The sequence below is a fragment of the Berghia stephanieae genome, chromosome 3 (assembly GCF_034508935.2).
Source record: "Berghia stephanieae isolate SIO BIC M18660-M18661 chromosome 3, UCSD_Bste_1.3, whole genome shotgun sequence".
Taxonomy (NCBI): domain Eukaryota; kingdom Metazoa; phylum Mollusca; class Gastropoda; order Nudibranchia; family Aeolidiidae; genus Berghia; species Berghia stephanieae.
In genome coordinates this window covers 76,000,401-76,023,701 of record NC_088362.1, presented here as the reverse complement: position 1 = coordinate 76,023,701, position 23,301 = coordinate 76,000,401, and the positions used below count along the sequence as shown (strand labels likewise).

Genomic DNA, 23,301 nt, shown 5'->3' with positions numbered 1-23,301 from the left:
CTTTAAGTTTTCATCGAGAAGCAACAACAGCGATATGACTCGAGTTTCAATCAGAGCTGAAATTGCATCATTTTTACTGCTGTCTTGGTGGTTAGAATGATTGTGCCGGTGGTGGTAGTGGTTGGAATAGTGGTAGCGGTGGTGGTGGTGGTGGAGGAGGAAGGGGAAGACGAGGCGGTGAGGGAGGATGTAATTATGATAGTGGTTTTGGTGGTGCTGTTGGTTAGAATTATAGTTGTGGAAACGATTGTTGTACTTGTTGTTAATATTGTTGTTGTTGTTGTTGTTGTTGTTGTTGGTTAATGATGATGATGATGATGATGATGATGATGATGATGATGATGATGATGATATGATGACAACGACGATGTCGTCGACAATGATGGTTACCACCATACGATATTACAAAGTTTATTTAATATTAGGCTTTCGCCAATAATGTTACCAATCTCTCCTCATGCATTCGTTATACTATCACAATAACGACCGTGTTATCTTTACTCCTTCCCCAACCAACCCCTAGCTTCCCGCCTCTTCGTCGCGAACCATCTTATGTATTAGCTTCAGGACGGGCAAGTACGGAATCTGCCCACCCTTCCTTTAAACGTATTTATTTCCTCTATAACTTAGAATTCAACTCTCTCCTTACTCAGAAGAGTATTTCTCGTATACTAATTCAATTGTTGAGAAAACCAAAATGGTGGTTGTATTTTATATATTTATTTAGTCGTGACTTGTGAATAAAAGTGTTTTATTTTATTAGAGGGAATACAATAAAAAATTACATTGTTTTGCAAAATTATTTAGTCTGGCAATAAAAATACAGCGGTAATTACTTTAAGAATAATAATAATAATAAAAAGAACTAACAAATTAATTTGTTAAAAAACAAAAACAAACAAACAACAACAAAAAATAAGAAAACAATTTAAATAAATGAGTTTTGAGAAGTACTTAAAGAAAACGAGAAAAAAAAAGAAATAATTTAAATGGATAAACAAATATATAAAAACAACACAAATTAATACTAAATTGATATAATATTAGTAAGTTAATAAATTTAATTCAATACTGGAACATTCCCAAAGTCATTACATCAATGGTACCAGCACAAGTAAGGCAATAAATAAGAAAAAGTTCGTTTGCCAAAAGCTCTATTCAGTGTTCACTGGTTATTAAGGTGGGCTCATTTGAATTAGCCCGACCTAGAACTAGAGAGGCCAGACAGCAAAAATCGGAGTTAGTTCACCGTCAGGCGACGTGACAATGAGATGACGATGTGGGCGGAGTGGAGTGGAGTGGTTGGGGGGGGGGGTGGGGGAGGGGGGGGGTGATAAAAAGAACAGGAGCGTATCCTGGTTTATGCATTACGGGTGCATGGTGATTCGCAATCTATCAAAAATACACACAAATTGATTTCAGTACGAAGTATCAAGTTTAAGTAGTAACTTTTGAAATTATCTAATTTAAATTTGATCATTTTGGACCTGGTAATACAGCTTATAACTCGAAAAAACAGGCTGGTATTTGCCCACCCTGCCCATTATTACCAGCCGTCACTGTACGTACGATATTATTTTATTAGAAATGTCAGCCATAAATCAAATTCGAATACACCGTAAGCTTGAATTCAATTAAATCCGACCATCTGCTGCTGTCAAGAGCCCCGAGCACGTTGGCCATGATCACAGCGACTTCGTCCTTGTTTTCGGGTTGCATTATTATTATGAAGTAGTTTTTAACCGAAGTCTAAAATAATTTGATTTACACCTTGAATTTATAATGAGTAGAGATTGGTTGGTTGAAAAGAATTAATACCCCCCCCCCCCCCCAACATAAAACTAAAGAAAAAAAAAACAAAGCAAAAAAACAAAACAAACAAAAACAAAAGCAAAATGCATATTTGATATAAGACACATGATTAGCCGTCTCAAAACGGTAGTAGATCAATGAGAACAAGACAATTTAAATTATAATGATAAGTAAACATTGTTAAAAAATATATTTCATAATAAACCGAAAAAAAAATATTAAAAATTGTGATTCTAGTAGTTTTGACATTAAAATGAATTTTCAGCATATCTAGCTATAACTGATTCCGACATGATAACTTTTCAAGACGATTCGTCATATAATTTTTCAAAAATACTTTTACGCAAATATTTATGCAAAGCTATGAGTAAGACCTCTCTTAAAAGAACTGTATATTTAAAACTGGCAAAATAGTCAATACGTGCTCAAAACCGTCAATTTTTTAAACCACAGTTTGGGTGTATATAATATAAAATATATTTAATAAAAATATAATATATTTTTTGAGCAAACCATCACACTTTTTTGGCTTGTATGATAACTCATCAATATTTTTGCGCAACTTCGTGTTGTTGTTTGTCGCAGAATAGTATATTATATTGCCAATTGTATTTGGAATCATATGAATATCTTTAAAAGGAAGATAATAAAACCAGATCATCCGGCCAAATTTTACCAATAAAAAATTATTGTCGTTCAAGACCACATAGCGCCACTCAAGGACACAAAACCGTGACCAGATTTTTTTTCGTTTTTTTTTTTTTTTTTGGCGATTTTAAAAAAATTGAGCTCTTATATAGCGCAATATCCATTAAACGTGCTCATAGCGCTTTACATGGGGTCCCTGGTCAACGACATTTAACATTTAGGACAGGACATGACGCCTGTTAGGCAATATTACAATTTTTTTCGGACAGAGACAATGCTGTTAACGCCCAGGTACTCATTTTACATATGAGTACGGTGAGAGAATGTGAGTAAAGAGCCTTCTCCAAAGACTCAACTATGCGCTGAGCGAGGCTTGAACCCAGGACCTTCCTATCCGACAGCGAGCGCCATACCACTAGACCACATAGCCGTCACCAATCCAGTCACTGACCATTCTCAATATGGCTTAACTTTTGTCACATTACGGAGCAGCGTGACTCGGAGCCACTAATATCAAATGACATTATTATTGAACCATGTAACCTTGGATGCCAGTCCACCATCGAGAGGTTTGGACAACAAAGAAATATCATTCATCCTTGGTAATGGGGAATCTTTATGAAATTATCAATGACAGGGGCGACTCTGCCATATTCTGAAGAAAAAAAAACAGTAAAAACATTTTGACCAGAAAATTCGTTCTTCAAAATATCAATATCGATGGATTAAAATGACCTTCAACTTGTCAAAAACACTCAAACTTGGGACTCATTGAAGTCCCAGGTTTGAGAGTTTTCGGCACGCTGAGGGTCCTTTTAATCGATCGATATTTGAAGAACGAGTTTTCTGGCCAAATTTTGTTAACGTGTTACTTATTTATCTATTTTTTTTTCAGATTACGTCAGCACTGTATTACACTGAAAAGTAATTTAATGAAATAGGTACGTAGTACATATTGAAATTTGACAGGCCATAATCCTCAATCAAGTTTTAACTGGTCTACTCGGAAAGGTACGCCCCCCCCCCCCCCCCCCCCCCCCCCCCCCCTTCAAAATCTCCATAGGTCACTATCACATCCAGACGGAGGACGTAAAATTTAGAGCGACACGCTTCTACTGTCTATGCGAATGCGTTATCTTTGACCTACACATTCATTTAATGTGTCGCAAATTAGGTACTGCAATAATGTAGTAGGAACATGCCTGTGTAGGTACACTTTCTGTCGTGTAACACACTTGTTGCTTGATTGCACACAGCAGTGTGAAAGAAAAAAAAGTGGCACAATAGGAAATCGTGCAGATTATATTTTTGTGACTTCATTGTTGACATTTCGGACAGTTTTATTGGCTTAAGGTCTGTCTCAAACTACTGTGTATCTGCAGTGTGTATGATTTGTCTCACCTATTTGTTTACAACTACCGGGATACCGTGCTATCACGTGAGTGCACCGCAGTGTGCGGTTAAGTTGAATGCTTACCTGTTACTGTTGTGGCTGGCAAAACACCATAAATTAGTGTGACAATCCGTAGCGGTCAAAAACGTAGCCTGACACAGCTCCAAAAATGACCTCATAATTCTAGTGAAAAGAGTTGTTTTTAATAGTTGTATATAAACAATGGGATCATTTCTTACCTTGAAGACAACTAACAACTAACTTTTCACTCTCTTTTGATAATTTAAGTGTCAGACTATTGATAAAAAAGTTTTAGATAAAATACTCCCCAGTTCTGCCCACCAGATCAACACACAAAACTGTGCGCAACCTTAACCTACTACTACTACTACTACTACTACTACTACTACTACTACTACTACTACTACTACTACTACTACTACGACTACTACTACTACTACTACTACTACTACTACTACTACTATTGCTACTACTACTACTACTACTGCTGCTGCTGCTACTACTACTACCACTATACTACTACTACTACTACTACTACTACTACTACTACTACTACTACTACTACTACTGCTGCTGCTGCTGCGTGCTACTACTACTACTACTACATACTACTACTACTACTACTACTTACTACATACTACTACTACTACTACTACCACTACTACTACTATTACTACTACTACTACTACTACTACTACTACTACTACTACTACTAGGCCTACTACCACTACTACTACCACTTCTACTACTACTACTACTACTACTACTACTACTACTACTACTACTACTACTACTACTACTACTATACTACTACTACTACTACTACTACTACTACTACTACTACTACTACTACCACTACTACTACTACCACTACTACTACCTACTACTACTACTACTACTACTACTACTACTACTACTACTACTACTACTACTACTACCTACTACTACTACTACCACTACTACTACTACTACCACTACTACTACTACTACTACTACTACTACTACTACTACTACTACTACTACTACTACTACTACTACTACAACCACTACTATTACTACTAGCCGACCACCATTAGTTTTTGTGTTATTTACTCTTAAGCAGCTAACTGCCGTACTCTGGAAAGACATGTTTTTAAAGATTTGGCCAGGAAACTCGTCCTTTCAAGAGTGCGGCATTCAGCTGGTTAATGAATACCCTTTTCCATTGCCGTCTTTTGTTACTGCCTCTCAGTCGAAACTGCGGGCTTTACATAGTTTCAACACTATTTACAAATGTTTGGCGATGTGTATTTAGGTTTCCGTCCAACCGAGTCATCGATTGCACGATTGGTTGTTGTTCAACAATGGAGATGATCTATATTAACTATCCATGTGCTCGAGGTCATCGGTCACATTGCAAAATGTGCTCAAAGTGATTCACATAGTGAAAAGTGTTCACAGCTATCAAAATTCACGATTGGTCATTTTGTTCAGCTTGGCACATGTGTATGTTTACATCTTTCATTAACAAAGCAGCGTGTTTACATTTGTTAAGAAATATCCAATCGTTGGACAGCAACAAATCGTTTAATGGGAGCGATCTATATTCATGTTTTCGTCTAACCGAGTCATCGATCACGTGATTTATTGCTGTCCAACGATTGTATATTTCTGAACAAATGTAAACACGCTACTTTGTTTATGAAAGTTGTAAACATACCCATGTGTCAAGCTCAACACAATGACCAATCGTAATGTTGATAGTGCAAAATCTGTGAACACTTATCACTATGTAGGTCACTTTGAGCACATTTTGCAATGTGACCAATGACCTCGAGCACATGGAAAGTTAATATAGATCATGCCCATTGATGACTTAGTTGGACAAAAACCTGAATATAGATAGTTCGAAGTTGACGTCACTCAGGTCTTTGTTATTGTTATGTGCCATCCGCGTTTATGAGTAATTCTCACAAAACCGTTTTAACCTGATTATAAACGTTCATGGTTACACACAGTTTTGTGTGTTGGTCCGTTTTATTTCCGGATGGCAATGTTGTGAGTTTCTTAGTCAAGCGTACAGTATCTATTTGGCGAATGCGGTTATCACAGATTCTGTCCATTAGTTGTAACCAACTCAGGGAATACTTTTAAGAGGACAGTACATTTGTAATTATGTATTTTTTTTTTAGTGCTCGATGATTTCTACGAGTGAGCAAAACTCACAAAATCACACACATCATTTTAAAACAAGCCGAACACCGAGATACCAGTCCCGTGTGGAGAGATCATTGTCATTTTTCGGCAGTTTTTCTTTGTTCACAAACTAAGGGACTGAATTTGGTAGATAATGCATTCACTCAATAGGTCATTTTGAGAACATTTTGCAATGTGGCCAATGACTCGAGCACAAGCGAAAAAAATGAAGCAATACGGTGTGACAACATTGTGATTGTGATGTGGTTATAAAGCTGATAACTGGGAGGCCATCTTATGCGACTGGTAGGCATGTATTGAAGGTGGTATGTCCTGTTTCAGTCTTCTCGATATACGATATTCGTATTATCAGATTACACGAAACTGCAATGTCAATAATACTATTATTTTAAGCTCTTCACACAAACCGGCATGTCCAAATTATCAGCCTTCCAGATCACGAAAACTATTCACAATTAATTTTTACTCTCATTCTCTCACTCTATCCCATGACCGGTTGGTCGTCGGGGGACTCTCGGGATGCAGACTTCACGATTCGACGCCACTCATCACGGTCTTGGGCCTTCCTCATTAGATTGTTCCACGTCAATCCTGTCCAATCTTTAATGTTATCCTGCCACACTTTCCTCTGTCTTCCTCTTCTTCGGCAAACTACACAAATTATTTAAAATGCATAATATGCCATTCGTACTGTGATGGTTGCAAAGTCGCTCTACCTACCCTGTGTCAAAATTGGATAAATACTCACAAACTAAAGGGCTACCAAATGCGACAGGTACGCATGCACATAAAGTTGGCTATGGATCAATTTTTTTAGCACATAAGAAATCGTTTTTTTAGACAGTAATATTAAGGAAAGGACACATTTATTGATGTTGATAAATTCAGAGTGTGTGGAAGTACCAAAATAAAATAAAAAAATAAAATAAATAAAAAAGAAGAAGAAGGGTACAACAACAACAACAAGAACAACAACAACATTAACAACAACAACATTAACAACAACAACAACAACAACAACAAATTTACGATGAGTTGGACTGGAATCCAGGAGCAGCAAACACGTAACTCTCCACCTTGCACAAAACATCCCTCCTCTCTTAAAGTAACATTACTTACAATACAATACACTTTTCAGATATTTCAAAGGGCAATCAAAGTCAAAGATGGATAATATCGTACATACAACAATTCAACGGGTTTTTCTTGATAATATCAACCGGAATAGCATAATTTGTGAGTTAGACTGACTTATTATAGTTAATAGGTGTCAGAATAAAATGTTATTTAAAGGCACAGCGACATGCATCAAACACACACACACATACTATATATGCACTTAATATATATATATATGCTATATATATATATATATATATATATATATATATATATATATATATAATATAATATAGTGCACATACAGACATACAGACATACACACACACACACACACACACACACACACACACATACACGAGCACGCATTATGCACACATGCATACATTCATATTTATTAATACCTTCATACATCCACACGCAAACACATCAATGGTTACAAATAATGACACACACGCATAAACTTTCATTATTATTATTCCTCCCCGTGGACCAAACTCTCTAGTCGAAGGGTCTTGCTTTTAAAGTTCCTGGGTGCTGTGTTGACACGAATTGTTTGCATTGCCCCTTATCAAAATCTTATTGACACCTGAATCACACTTTCACACACACACACACACACACACACACACACACACACACACACACTACACACAACATTCACACCGAAAAAAAACCCACACCACATTCGCACACAGGCGTACACACACACACACACACACGCAAACACACACACACACACACACACACACACATACACAGAGAGAAAGAGAGAGACGCACACATAGACAAAGACATAATATTATTATTAATCTCTCATTGAAAAGGAATGATTTTTAAGCATAATTGTTATGCTTTGATTGGACCATAGCCAAAACAACCTTTTACAGGCCTGCCTGTCAGATTTCGTGGCCCTCCAGTTTGTGGGCATTTACACAACGCAGTGCATTGTAAGCTTTTGTAATTTCGTGGTATGAAAATCAGCTTGCAACGAGTAGGTCGTGCAGCTCCGAGTGGGATCCTTGGAAAAGACTTTACTCACATCGCTACATACTCAGGTGTATGATCAGTATCAGGCTCGTAAAAGTGCTGAACCTAAAATGTGTCGAAAAAAAAAAAAAGAAAAGAAAATAGTACATAAAGGTTGCGCGTCTTGTCATACATACACAGTACTTTTGACACTTAGTGGAATGGACCATAACTGCGCCCCTCGTCGTCCGAATGTAAACAATGGCAGTTAGTAATAAACCAAAGCAAACTACACAGCATGGTGCTATGCCCTTAGTTAAATTACTCAACATCCGGTGCTTTGTTTATGAAAGTTGTAAACATTCCCATGAGTCATGCTGAGCCGAACAGTCGTCATAATATAAACAACGAAGTGGTTATTCAGTATCTGATACTGAATAGAGCAGTAAAGTTAGGTGCCCCAAACGTAAACAATAACAAGTTGCTAGTGATTTCCGTTAGGGACCGGAATAATTTACGCACAATATAGGTCTCCCAATTTTGTAGTTAGAGTTGTAGGCAATACACTTTCAGTATTGAAAATATGTTTACATAAAATCTAACAGTTGCAGAAATAATAATATAAGGCTAAATTATTATGAAAATCAGGCTCCGAATAATTCTCGTTTTGTTCACACCAGCACAATAATTTGCTCTGGTCTAAAAATAGATAGACTGTAACTTTTGATAAATTTTAGAAAATTTTACCTTTTGTTCCATAAAATATCCATATCTAGACATTATTTGATGCATGATCGAGTATTTATGAATATGTGTTTCTTTTGCCACCTAACAGCCAAATTTTAAAGGTTATTTTTTTCTATTATTTACATTGGAACGTGAGCTGTCAAGACAGGAACATGTGGTTTGCCACGTGCTTCTCGACCTTTGTTTACGTTTGGGGCACCTAACTTTACTGCTCTATAGTGCTTTGCCACTATTCAGTATCCACAAGGAACTCTTTTTTATATGGCAGTGATTGGTAAACATAGCAAACTACACGTGTTTTACAATCGATGGTATGTGCCTCGATATTATACCCACCGTTCTACCATTGCTCAATAGATAGAATGCGCTTGGCCAAGGAGTTCACAACATTGCCATCCGGAAGTATAACGGACCAACACACAAACTCTGTGTAACCATGAACTTTTATAGTCTGGTTAATCAGTGACGGCTGGTAATAATGGGCAGGGTGGGCAAATACCAGCCTGTTTTTTCGAGTTATAAGCTGTATTACCAGGTCCAAAATGATCAAATTTAAATTAGATAATTTCAAAAGTTACTACTTAAACTTGATACTTCGTACTGAAATCAATTTGTGTGTATTTTTGATAGATTGCGAATGACCATGCACCCCGTAATGCATAAACCAGGATACGCTCCTGTTCTTTTTATCACCCCCCCCCCTCCCCCCCCCCCCCCCCCCCCACCACTCCACTCCACTCCGCCCACATCGTCATCTCATTGTCACGTCGCCTGACGGTGAACTAACTCCGATTTTTGCTGTCTGGCCTCTCTAGTTCTAGGTCGGGCTAATTCAAATGAGCCCACCTTAATAACCAGTGAACACTGAATAGAGCTTTTGGCAAACGAACTTTTTCTTATTTATTGCCTTACTTGTGCTGGTACCATTGATGTAATGACTTTGGGAATGTTCCAGTATTGAATTAAATTTATTAACTTACTAATATTATATCAATTTAGTATTAATTTGTGTTGTTTTTATATATTTGTTTATCCATTTAAATTATTTCTTTTTTTTTCTCGTTTTCTTTAAGTACTTCTCAAAACTCATTTATTTAAATTGTTTTCTTATTTTTTTTGTTGTTTTTTTTTTGTTTTTGTTTTTTAACAAATTAATTTGTTAGTTCTTTTTTTTATTATTATTATTCTTAAAGTAATTACCGCTGTATTTTTATTGCCAGACTAAATAATTTTGTCATATCTGCATCTGTCGCCTCTTCTGTTGGTGCATAAACTTGAATAATATTGGTGTCAACTACAGGTCCTCTTAGCTTAACCAGCAAAACTCTGTCTGAGATTGCTACGTGCCCTTTGTAAAATTTGGTTGATTTTTGGTCTAAGATCATCCCTACTCCTTTTTGGAAAGAGGTTCCACCACTCCATATGATCTTATATGTCATGTTGTTTTCTTGTTTTGACATGGTTCCCTGCTCTTTCCATCTCATCTCTGCCAGGCCAAGAATATTTATTTGGAGCCGTTTCATTTCTTTCAGAATGTTGTTTAGTTTTCCTTTTTGGGCACAGGTCCTGACATTCCATGTCCCAATTTTGGTTTTGTCACATTTGTTAAATTTATTTCGCCTAGTAACTGGCTGACGGTTCGGTGTGACCTGACGAACATCACGCTCCCAACCGAGCGAGGCAGCAGTCTTCCGTGAAAACATGCTCCCCTTTACGCTGTCACCGTTTAACTTTTTGGACTTATTCATGCAGTTAACTCGGCAAAGTTACAAGAATGGTTTGCCATTGCCTATTCTTGTCGCCCTCTGCAGTTGGCCAGCTTGACCTGTTACCGTTCGACACCACGAGGAGGTTGCAGTAGGGCTTGATGATGATCTATCTTTGCAGACTTGGCATCATCCATTTGATGCAGATATGACAGAGTTTTACCATTCACTAGACAAAGCAAAACGAATGTGTAAATCACAAGAAGTCCTTATGGTAATGGGGGACCTAAATGCTAAGATTGGCAGAGGCAGAGATGGTGACATAATCGGACCACATGGACTCGGAGACAGAAATGAACGAGGAAACATCTGGGCAGATTGGTGTAGAACAAATAAATTAATGATTTCAAACACCTGGTTTCAACAACACCCAAGAAGAACCTGGACATGGCAATCACCAGGGGACAGAGCAAGGAACCAGATAGACTTTATAGCAGTATCATCAAGATTCAGAAATGGCATATTAAATTGCAAAACCTACCCAGGCGCCGATGTAGACAGTGACCATGTCCCAGTTGTTTGTACAATAAGGATAAAGTTTAAAGCTATTCAGAGAACAGCTGGTAGAATAAAGAGGGATTACAGGTTATGCAAAGACAATGGCATACAAACAAAAATGAGAGAAGAATTTGAAAATGCACTCATGATACAAAGCCAAAGTGAACCTGATAATGAAAAATGTGAAAAACAATTTGATATATTCCAAAAGTGTGTCAAAGCAACTGCAGAAAAGCATTTACCAATAGCTCAAATAAACAGCAAAAAGGAATGGATGACAAATGAAATTCTAAACCTATTTGAAGAAAGACGAAAATGCAACAGAGGGTCTGCAGAATACCAAACATTGAACAACCACATTAAATCCAAATGCATCGAGGCACACGAGAACTATCTAGACTGGAAATGCTGCGAAATCGAAAGAGAATACAAACCCAACCCCCAACAAGCTCACCAAAGAATAAAAGAACTATCAGGGAAAAGGAAAAGCAAAGCAGCAGGAAGTTGTATCCAAAACAAACAAGGGGAACTGCTATTTGAAGAACAACATATAGAAAGCCGATGGGTAGAATACATAGGCGAACTGTACAATGATCCAAATAGAAATGAACCACCACTGAAATTCAAAGAACCATTAAGCGGACCAAACATCACCAAAAGTGAAATTGAACATGCCATGGAACGAATGAGGGATGGTAAAGCAACAGGCCCTGATGAAATATCTGTAGAGGTATTAAAAAGCCTAGGAGATCTAGCAATTGATGAACTTCACATATTATTCAACAATATATACAATACTGGGAAAATTCCAGAAGATCTCTGTAACTCTATTTTCATAGCAATACCAAAGAAAGCAGGTGCAGTCAGATGCGAAAATTTTAGAACTATAAGTTTAATAAGCCACATCAACAAAATACTGTTGCGTATAATTATCAACAGGCTAAGGAATAAGATTAACCCGAAATCGCAGAAGAACAATATGGATTCCAACCTGACAGAGGGACAAGGAACGCAATATACCTCCTCCGTGTTTTAAGTGAAAGAGCTATACAGGTTCAGACCCCACTATACCTCTGTTTTGTCGACTACAAAAAAGCTTTTGATAGAGTACGCCACGAAGAAATACTAAAACAACTGCACTCCATTGGCGCTGATGAGAAAGACCTCAGACTCATGCAAACATTATACTACACCCAGCAGGCATCTATCAAAATCGGAAACTCTACAGGAAATTCCATTCCTATTAAGAAAGGAGTCCGTCAAGGGTGTGTTGCCTCACCAGATCTGTTTAATCTATACCAAGAAACAATCATGAGGGGCATAAATAATATGGAGGGAATAAAAGTGGGAGGTCACAACATAAATAATATAAGATACGCAGACGATACGGTACTCATTGCAACATCAGAAATCCAACTTCAAAAGATTGTTGACAAAGTGGTAGTAGATAGTGAAGCCAAGGGAATGGAAGTGAATATCACCAAAACGGAATGCATGGTAATACAGAAAAACCCCGAAAACAACAACACCTGCAATATAACGATTCACGGCGAGCAACTTACCAACGTAGAAAGTTTTAAATACCTAGGTTCAATAGTGACAACAGATGGAAGATGTAACCGAGACATACGAGCAAGAATAACTCAAGCCAAACAGGCCTTCATGGACCTGGGAAACATTTTGAAAAACAAACAGATGTCGTTCGGGATTAGATTCCGAGTCTTGAAGTGCTACGTGTGGCCAATCTTGTTATACGGATGCGAAAGCTGGACTACAAATGCAGAAACACAAAAGAACATTGAAGCTTTTGAAATGTGGTGCTTGAGAAGGATGCAGAGAATATCGTATACTGCACACAAAACGAACGAAGAAGTGCTAAAACAAACATACCAACAAAGGAAACTAATGCCCTTAATAGTGGATCGACAACTATCCTTTTTCGGACACATAGTAAGGAAAGATAAGAATGAATACCTGGCAAGTTGTGGAAAAATACCTGGTAAACGCGCCCGGGGGAGACAAAGAAAAACACTCATAGACCAACAGAAGGGCTTCACCAGCCTAACAATCCAAGAGCTGTTTGAAAAGGCAAGAGACAGGGAGGAATGGAGAGAGATAATTCATGCAGTATCCGAAGCCTGGACCAGGCATGGAACCTAGAAGAAGAAGAAGAAGAAATAATTTTGCAAAACAATGTAATTTTTTATTGTATTCCCTCTAATAAAATAAAACACTTTTATTCACAAGTCACGACTAAATAAATATATAAAATACAACCACCATTTTGGTTTTCTCAACAATTGAATTAGTATACGAGAAATACTCTTCTGAGTAAGGAGAGAGTTGAATTCTAAGTTATAGAGGAAATAAATACGTTTAAAGGAAGGGTGGGCAGATTCCGTACTTGCCCGTCCTGAAGCTAATACATAAGATGGTTCGCGACGAAGAGGCGGGAAGCTAGGGGTTGGTTGGGGAAGGAGTAAAGATAACACGGTCGTTATTGTGATAGTATAACGAATGCATGAGGAGAGATTGGTAACATTATTGGCGAAAGCCTAATATTAAATAAACTTTGTAATATCGTATGGTGGTAACCATCATTGTCGACGACATCGTCGTTGTCATCATCATCATCATCATCATCATCATCATCATCATCATCATCATCATCATCATCATCATCATCATCATTAACCAACAACAACAACAACAACAACAACAACAACAACAACAACAACAACAACAATATTAACAACAAGTACAACAATCGTTTCCACAACTATAATTCTAACCAACAGCACCACCAAAACCACTATCATAATTACATCCTCCCTCACCGCCTCGTCTTCCCCTTCCTCCTCCACCACCACCACCACCGCTACCACTATTCCAACCACTACCACCACCGGCACAATCATTCTAACCACCAAGACAGCAGTAAAAATGATGCAATTTCAGCTCTGATTGAAACTCGAGTCATATCGCTGTTGTTGCTTCTCGATGAAAACTTAAAGGTTACTACATACTACTGAAAACCAGTAATGTAACAGAAATATTAATCTCGCCGTTGAGGGATTAAAGCATCTCTTTAATTTTTCGAGTGAACGAAATGGACTTCTATTGTCAAGGTGTTGTCGCATTATGTCTCGTCGCTTTATTTTATAGTTGTATTCTCTTTCGTGATTATTTTTTGATTACGTTTGGAATAATTAAAATCTACTGGTATTGTCATTTCATTGTGAATGTGATTATTTGTGGTTGAAATATTTTTTTTTAAAGGTGAAAAAAAAATTATAATTAAAATAAATAAATAAATAAATATATATATATATATATATATATATATATATATATATATATATATATTATATATATATATATATATATATATATATATATATATATATATATATATATATATATGACCTGGATCATCTTTGCCCAACCACTGTAAATAGGCTAGAACCGCCACTGTGGTTAATACAGTTTAGTGAGAACAACTCACAAACGCGGATGGCAAAAACAATAACAAAGACCTGAGTGACGTCATCTGCATACTATCTATAGCATCAACACAGAAAACTATGTGTAAACTTAAATGTTTATACATAATTGATAAAATCGTGTGGTAAGTAGTCACCCATCTTGCGGTATAAAAACAATAGTAATGATCAGAGAGGGGTCGATTTCATTCACTTTATGTTTATAAACAACCAACCATGCTTGTCCGACCACGTTTGAAGGTGTGTCACAAATCCCATGTTTTGATTGGTCATAAATCTACTGGTTAATTGTGACGTTGGATAATTTCTCAAACTGTGATCGCTTTTCACTAGGTATATGGGTAATTTTGAGTAAACATTGCAATATGACCAATGACCTCGAGCACATGGATAGATCAATCAATGCCATTGGTTTAGGACCCCATGAAGCTCACGATTTGTTTCTGAAACTGAAACCTGTTTGAGTCGATATATTTTTAATTAGTGTTCAAGATCTGATAAGCCGACGTGATAGCCGGCTTCGAGAAGTTCCAGGTTTTAGAGTTTTTGCCAAAATCAAGGCAATTTAAATCGATCGATATTGTAGTTTTCTGGTCAAATTTTTAAAATCCTTGTTTTTTTCCAGAGCACGTCAGTTAACTGGTCAAAGCGCATTACTTCACCAAGGTTTCCTTTTTCAGTATTTAAATAACCTGGACATATCACCCGATCAAGGCGATCTGTTGACATTTATTTGTGCAGGTCAATGTTTTAAAATATTTTTTTTATTCCATTGACTCTTTGTTGTTCTGGTGCCATTTTACAATATCATATAATTTTGTATTGCAATCCAATTGCAGCCTCTCCCCTTTCATGATTTTAGGAATTTTTCGAATTCATTTCTTACTTATTGCTTTCTTTACAGATCACAATGACTGCCCTTGAACATAGAGCACAACAATTGTCATTCAATGATGTAATGTAGACACAGAGTGGGCAACTTCAAACTATGATTTGGCGATGAATTAATCAAAATTAGATTCTACAAGCGCTGTTTGACTCGTACAACAGATAACCTGAAGAGAAAGCGATTCTAACCCCCTCCATTCTAGTCGTCAAGACGAATCGGACTGTTGGGATTATCGACGTATTTCATGCAATATTACAAGTATCATTTTAATTACCTTTGTAATTGGACACCGGTATATTCTGACAAATATCGGTCTGGTTAATTAAACGCAGCTCAGCATTTGTCGACCATTTTACCACCATCGTCGTCGTCGTCGTCAATGTCATCTTCATAATAATAATAATAATAATAATAATAATAATAATAATAATAATAATAATAATAATAATAATAATAATAATAATAATACTTTATTGCATCCCAAAAAGGAAATTTTTTGTACAGACGTGTTATAATTTACACATAAGATAAAAATACAATACATCGTTTTCTATATAATTTTACAGTATTCTTTAAGTTATTATAATATATCGTGTTTTAAAAATAATAATTCCATGGATACCTGTCTATTTCTGAGCTCATGTGACTTTTCTATCGTGTGATATATTGCTATTTGCGCACCACAACTATTTGATATTGATAATTGGTGACCATAAATAGAGTAAAGATTAAAGGTTGAAATTACAAAATTAGACTTCACATACATAACATTTTAGGAAAAAGAATTTGAACAATGATACGGTTGATCTTTGCCGCATAAAGCTTCCTCAAAATATCCCTCTCCTCATAGCGCTATATTATAAAATATTGTAACTTTCCAATAAGATCTAACTCACGTCACAAACTGCTAGAAATCCATATTAAATGATGTGACATATCAACGTCAAATTCTACGCTTATCCCGGTTTGATGCCGGATCATTAATTATATTTATAGTTTTATGAAAACACAAGCTCGTGTGGTTTGGTTGGAGGGTGTCGTGGTGTTATCAGTAATGTTAAAATTACCACCGACCAGGAAGGGTAGACGCAAGGATATTCATTAGCCTGTTCTAATTGGATGAATGCGGGGGATTGCCACGTCTCCAAGACTTGAAACAATTAACAACCACAGCCTAATCACCTAGCTAGCTACTGCTGTATTCGAATCATATTTGAGACAATCGAAATCTGAGCACAAGACACAACAAATCGAATCGATCTAGGGGTTATGATTTGCCCCCACAGCAAAACTGTAATGTGTTACATAATATTTTCTATTTATGGGCGTGGATTTTAATCAGGGTGGTGAATTTTCATCGTTATAATGTGTTGTGGTATCTTAAACTGTCTTGATATTCAGTGGAGCAAAAGCTGTGTAGTTAATTATTTATTTGTGAAGCAATTGATGTAGTCGAATAGAGTTGATAAGTTATTAACCTGTTTTTTTTTTTGTGTGGATTGGTTACATTAACTGCCTGTTTTTTAAGTATGCATCCCAAAATGACGACAAGACTTGTTAGTGTTGAGACAAGGCAGTCATCATATTTTTGTTTGAACTGGGTTCCGTCCAGCTACTTTGTTTTTATGACGTCATCTCTCATCTTTAATTTGATTGGATTAGCCACAACACAAACTCAACTAAACGGATCTCGGGGTGAGTTTTGCTCTTCTTCTTCTTCTTCTTCTTCTTCTTCTTCTTCTTCTTCTTCTCATTTCAAAGATGAAGCCATTCGTCTTTTTTTTAGTTCTTCTGTCGGGCAGAAATGTTTTATATTTAGAGAAGTTGCAGAGGGCTATATCTCTTCACTGTGGGCTGAGGATTGTCAGCGTCGGTGCAATATATGCTTTGCATTTTCCTCTCCTTCACCACATAAGCGCAGGCCGTTGACTGTATAAGTTTCATGCGTCTGTATGCTTTTTAAGTCTATTGTAGCCTGTCTTGAGGCGGAACCGGATTACTTGTTCATGTCTGGGCAGCATATAGTAATCATCTGAATGCATGAATGTTGTATGTATGAAGGGTCTTAATTATGCGTTTTATGGCTTCGGGTGGAAATAGCTCAGTGTACGTTTCGAGTGCCAACCCTTCGTCAGCAAACCAATAAATAAAGCAATGTTCAAAACAAATTATATATACTAAATGAAGTGAGAATTGTAGCATGTGTTCTCCGTGCGCTACACTCCTCAGTACATTTTGTTTACAATGAATTATCTAGCCCCTAGAAGTACTAGCCGAAGTGTACTTTTTATCTGGATTGGATTGGATTATGTCTAAACTAAATGAAGAAAATTGAGCTCTGTGAATTGAAATTATATTATTATATTAGTGGAGCTTGAATGGTGTTTTAATTTAACACTCGTACTCATATCTATTCAAGTCTAAGATGGCGTCTCCCTTTTCAAACACTGTCTCCGATGATGACTCATTGCAAGTCAAATCGTTGATGAGATAATAATAATTCCAATTTATCCAGCCGGCGTGTACTTATTGGTGGGTCAGATAACCCGAATTGCCCATTGTTGTGATGGAAATACTCTCAAACCAACGTAAAATATTATGCATTACACCAATGCTAAAACAACCAGCTTATTCATTACAATAAATATGAATATGTAAATATATTAAATAAATGTTATATATAAATGTTTATATACATATGATATAGACGTCTCGGTAATACAAGTCGCGACAACAACAAAAAGAAGAGAATCACTAGTGTCAATTTTATTTTTTAAAATTCAAAACCTATTGCAAGTCTTTAAGATTTTGAATTTGATTTATTTTGATGTAACAGATTTGGGACTAAATTGAATGTAATTTTGCAAATCTTAAGATGACGCCGTTGCCATGGAAACAGCGTGCAATACCTTCGTTTTCAGTGTAGAAAAATATGGGTCTTGAATTCTTGACTTGAGGTGTCCTGGAAAATCGCAACGAAAACCTAGATGTAGATATGGGGTTTCATCGTGGCTGAGCGGCACGGTCTTCGTACCCGAAAGGTACCGAGTTCGATCACCCACCGCTGCGCTGCATGGTCTTGAGCAAGTCACCTCGCCCTAGCTAAATTTGCGGCGCTGCACTGTGGCTAACGCCTGGGTTATTCCAGTCTTCCCTTGGAATAGACCCTAGAAACAAATTTCCCCTTTGGGACGAATTAAGGGAATCTTATCTTAGATATATTTTTAGAAAAATATCATATTAGTCTTTGAAATCAAGGAAAGACTTAATAGACACCCTGTATTTTCATTTCATTTTGACACACGAGTAATTGAAAACAGCAAAACGTGATAATGTAATATATTGATGGGTAATCATTTTAACGTTATAAATAAGTAGAATATGTAAGGGAGACAACTCATCAATAACGAATGCATTTTGATAAGTGACAAAGAACGAAAAGTTCTTTTCTTCCCCCTTCTTTTAAAAGATTTGAACACCATTTTAATCCATTTACTACAATCGCATTTGTGACCAATCGCCCCAAAACGGGATTATGCCGTGACCAAACCGATGATTCAAATTGAATCTCACAATTTAAAGCTACAGAAATTTGAACCAAACTATGACATCATTGAATTGAGTGAAATCTGATTCCTAAACTTCAAAATACTTGAATCTCCCAATTCGGATAATTTTGACGTTTTTTTCACTGGTTATTTTTAGTATAGGTAATACTGGGTTGATGTGATGATCCACAGTTAATGGCAAGATTGATTTTTTTCCAAAAATCAAAATAAATTCCATTTTTAAAAATGTGTAGACCTAACTGTTTATATCACGAAAGTAATGAGTGACCGTACTGTTTCTCCTTTGGTGAAGATATAGAGCAGTAAAGTTAGCTGCCCCAAACGTAAACAATAACAAGTTGCTAGTGATTTCCGTTAGGGACCGGAATAATTTACGCACAATATAGGTCTCCCAATTTTGTAGTTTGAGTTGTAGGCAATACACTTTCAGTATTGAAAATATGTTTACATAAAATCTAACAGTTGCAGAAATAATAATATAAGGCTAAATTATTATGAAAATCAGGCTCCGAATAATTCTCGTTTTGTTCACACCAGCGCAATAATTTGCTCTGGTCTAAAAATAGATAGACTGTAACTTTTGATAAATTTTAGAAAATGTTACCTTTTGTTCCATAAAATATCCATATCTAGACATTATTTGATGCATGATCGAGTATTTATGAATATGTGTTTCTTTTGCCACCTAACAGCCAAATTTTAAAGGTTATTTTTTTCTATTATTTACATTGGAACGTGAGCTGTCAAGACAGGAACATGTGGTTTGCCACGTGCTTCTCGACCTTTGTTTACGTTTGGGGCACCTAACTTTACTGCTCTATAAGATAATGTGACGTCAAATCGAATGTCGCATAATGGATTTATTCCGGAAGTTACTTTCCCGTGTTTTGTATTATTATTCTGAAAATAACTATGGCGTCAGAAATATATTATAGAGATTGAAAAGAACCATCTCTGAAAAAAAAGATAAATAAAAGAGGGGACTCATTTTCTTAGTTCACGTCTGTGTCAAGTTATTTTCGTTGTGATATTTTTCAGTTTCATTAACAAATCCCATCAAAATTACACAAAAAATTATGTTTGTTTTTGTTGTTGTTTTTTTTTTTTGTTTTTTTTTTGTTTTTTTTTTGTTTGGTTTTGTTGTTTGTTTGTTTTTGTTTTGTTTTTTGTTTTTTGTCTTTTTTTGTTGGTTTTTGTTGTTGTTTTTAAAAAATTATTATTATAACTTAAATTAAAATATTATACGCTCTTGACCGCGGGGAGGAACTGGCGTATGAGTTTTTGTCTCCTTCGGTAAATTGGATTATTTTTATTTATATCAATGTGGAAGGATGGCGCAGGACAGAAGCTTTTTTTCAGTTGGCAGTTGCTGAGGCCACGTCCAAGAGAGATAAGCCATGATGATGATGATGATGATCATTGTATTTTCCCTTCTACGGGAAATTGACGTAATGTCTCCATTGCTATAATAATCACAGGATGTCTTCATAAGTCCAACCTAAGAATAAAGAGACTTAGATCCTAAACCTGAAGTGAAACAGGCATACAGTACCACCCGGTTCACCTTGGTGGGAACTAGTGCGGGGCGGTCCTTGGCAAGCTTAAGGACCACGGTCCTACGGTCCTTGGGAAATGAAGACCGCAAGGACCGGTCTCCGGTCCGTTCATTCTTGAACCGTTAAAGACCGCTACACGATGAAAACCGTGGCCTACAGGAGTAAAACACACGGAGTAGTCACACTCATTTCAAATTGTAACCTAATTAGAGAAGAGGGGTGATGCCTTCTTTATTTGCTCACCGTACTTCATTGTTACTTCGATAATTTAATAAAATTTGAAATTTATCCCCATTAACGGAGATAATGGCATCGCCCAAGGCGTTGATCGAGTTGTTCGTGGCGTTGATACACACACGCAACTCTTACCCCCCCCCCCCCCCCCCACACACACACACACACACATTAGAGGGCAGCGAGCATTGAAGAGTAAGAGAGAGACGTGAAGTTATAATAAGAGGGGGTGGATGAGGTGATAAGAGGGGTCGATGGTGACTTTTCGCCAGATCTAACAAACTCAGCTACCCATTCATTGCTGAGTAGACAGGGATTCAGAAAAAATCGACTGCACCCGGGATCGATCTCTGGCCCTTTGCGTATAAAGAGAGTGCTCTATCAACTGAGCTATCGGGGTCCCCAAATATTCTATTGGACCTTTTAAAAATACAGACGTTATAACTGGTTTTTTTGGACGGAAGAAACTAATGAAACTCATATTACTTGATTAGTTAAAACACCAAACGAAATTTTAATATTATTGTATTATTTTAAATGACAACAATGCGATAGAAAGGAGTGGCGACAAGAGATGGACAAAAGAAAACAAAAAATCAGACTTGCAACTTGCTAGGTTCGACACACACACACACACACACACACACACACACACACATCTTTAGTAGTCACATACATTTCAAACAATAACCCATTAGAGAAGAGGGGTCATGCCTTCATCATAGATCATTGTCATTGCGATCATTATGGTGTAGTAAATTTTGAAATTTACCCCGTATAATGGAATCGTCCAAGGCGTGCGCCTCCTGTTCCCCCCATCTCACACACGAAAGGGCGGTTTGCGGAGTGGAGGGAGGTGGTCGTCTGCCTCTATGTTCGTCTGTGTCGTTTAGTGTATGGCAAAGGGGGGTGGGTGCGATTAATTAAGTGGGATGGGTGGTGATTGGTGGAAGATAGGCAAAGGACCGAGGCAACGAATCGCTGGGGAAGTAGTATGGCGCGAGACCGTTGAAAGGTGATAAGAAGTGAGGACCGCCGGCGGTCTTCCTCTTTGGGACTGGACCACGGTTCACAGCTAAAAGACCGTGGGACCGGTCCTCGGTCCGGTCCTCAGCGCGGCACTAGTGGGAACGTCTATTATCTATACAGTTTTGAAGAAAAAGAAAAAACCAACCAAACAATTTACCAGTTAACAGCCATACTCTGGAACTGGAAAGACAAGTTTTATAGAATTTGGTCCGAAAACTCGTCCTTTCAATTATCGATCGATTCAAATGACCCTCATCTTGGCAAATACTCTTAAACATGGGACCTCGCTAAAAATCGGTCCCGGGTTTGAGAGTTTTTGCCAAGACGTCGGTCATTTAGATCGATTTATATTTGAATAACGAGTTTTCTGGCCAAATTTTAAATACCTAACTTTCCAGAATAAGACAGTTAATAGGTTAAATTGAGACTCTCAATCACAGCTCATTATTTACACATGTACACTGGGCCATATGCCATTATAATACTGCCGTTTTAATAAAGAACACAGTATGTGCTATTTGGTTAACATTGCATATACTGTGTTTTTAAAAACAACGGCAGAATAGTAAGATGATATGACACATAATATAATATTATAGTGACAAAATATTAGAGTGAGGTAAAAAAAAAAAAAAAGATATTAAAGTTCTACATTCCCTTACTAGACAATCAACAGATGTGCAGAAATAAACAACGAGCTAAATAGGATATTATTACTATTATTATCACTACTACTACTACTACTACTACTACTACTACTACTACTACTACTACTACTACTATTACTACTACTACTACTACTACTACTACTACTACTACTACTACTACTACTACTACTACTATTACTACTACTACTACTACTACTACTACTACTACTACTACTACTACTACTACTCTACTACTACTACTACTACTACTACTACTACTACCACCACTACTACTACTACTACTGCTACTATTATTACTACTACTACTACTACTACTACTACTACTACTACTACTACTACTACTACTACTAACTATTACTACTACTACTACTACTACTACTACTACTACTACTACTACTCTACTACTACTACTACTACTACTACACCACTACTACTACTACTACTGCTACTACTATACTACTACTACTACTACTACTACTACTACTACTATACTACTACTACTACTACTACTACTACTACTACTACTACTACTACTACTACTACTACTACTACACTACTCTACTATACTACTACTACTACTACTACTACTACACTACTATACTACTACTACTACTACTTACTACTACTACTATACTACACTACTAACTACTATACTAACATACTACTAACTACTCTATACTCAGT

General features: G+C 36.7%; 2 protein-coding genes across 2 annotated transcripts in view; one reads left to right on the top strand and one right to left on the bottom strand.

Moving 5' to 3' along the window:
* The window catches only part of LOC144969348 (uncharacterized), a 13,162-nt gene extending 11,479 nt beyond the window's left edge, over nt 1–1,683 (bottom strand). Inside the window, exon 1 of the mRNA XM_078908457.1 lies at nt 1,646–1,683. Within this exon, the coding sequence (XP_078764583.1) occupies nt 1,646–1,683 (38 nt within the window). The remainder of the gene's footprint in view (nt 1–1,645) is intronic.
* A 14,366-nt stretch (nt 1,684–16,049) lies between these two features.
* The window catches only part of LOC144968461 (uncharacterized), a 44,966-nt gene continuing 37,714 nt past the window's right edge, over nt 16,050–23,301 (top strand). The window contains exon 1 of the mRNA XM_078906855.1: nt 16,050–17,256. Within this exon, the coding sequence (XP_078762981.1) occupies nt 17,091–17,256 (166 nt within the window). The 5' untranslated portion in view covers nt 16,050–17,090. The remainder of the gene's footprint in view (nt 17,257–23,301) is intronic.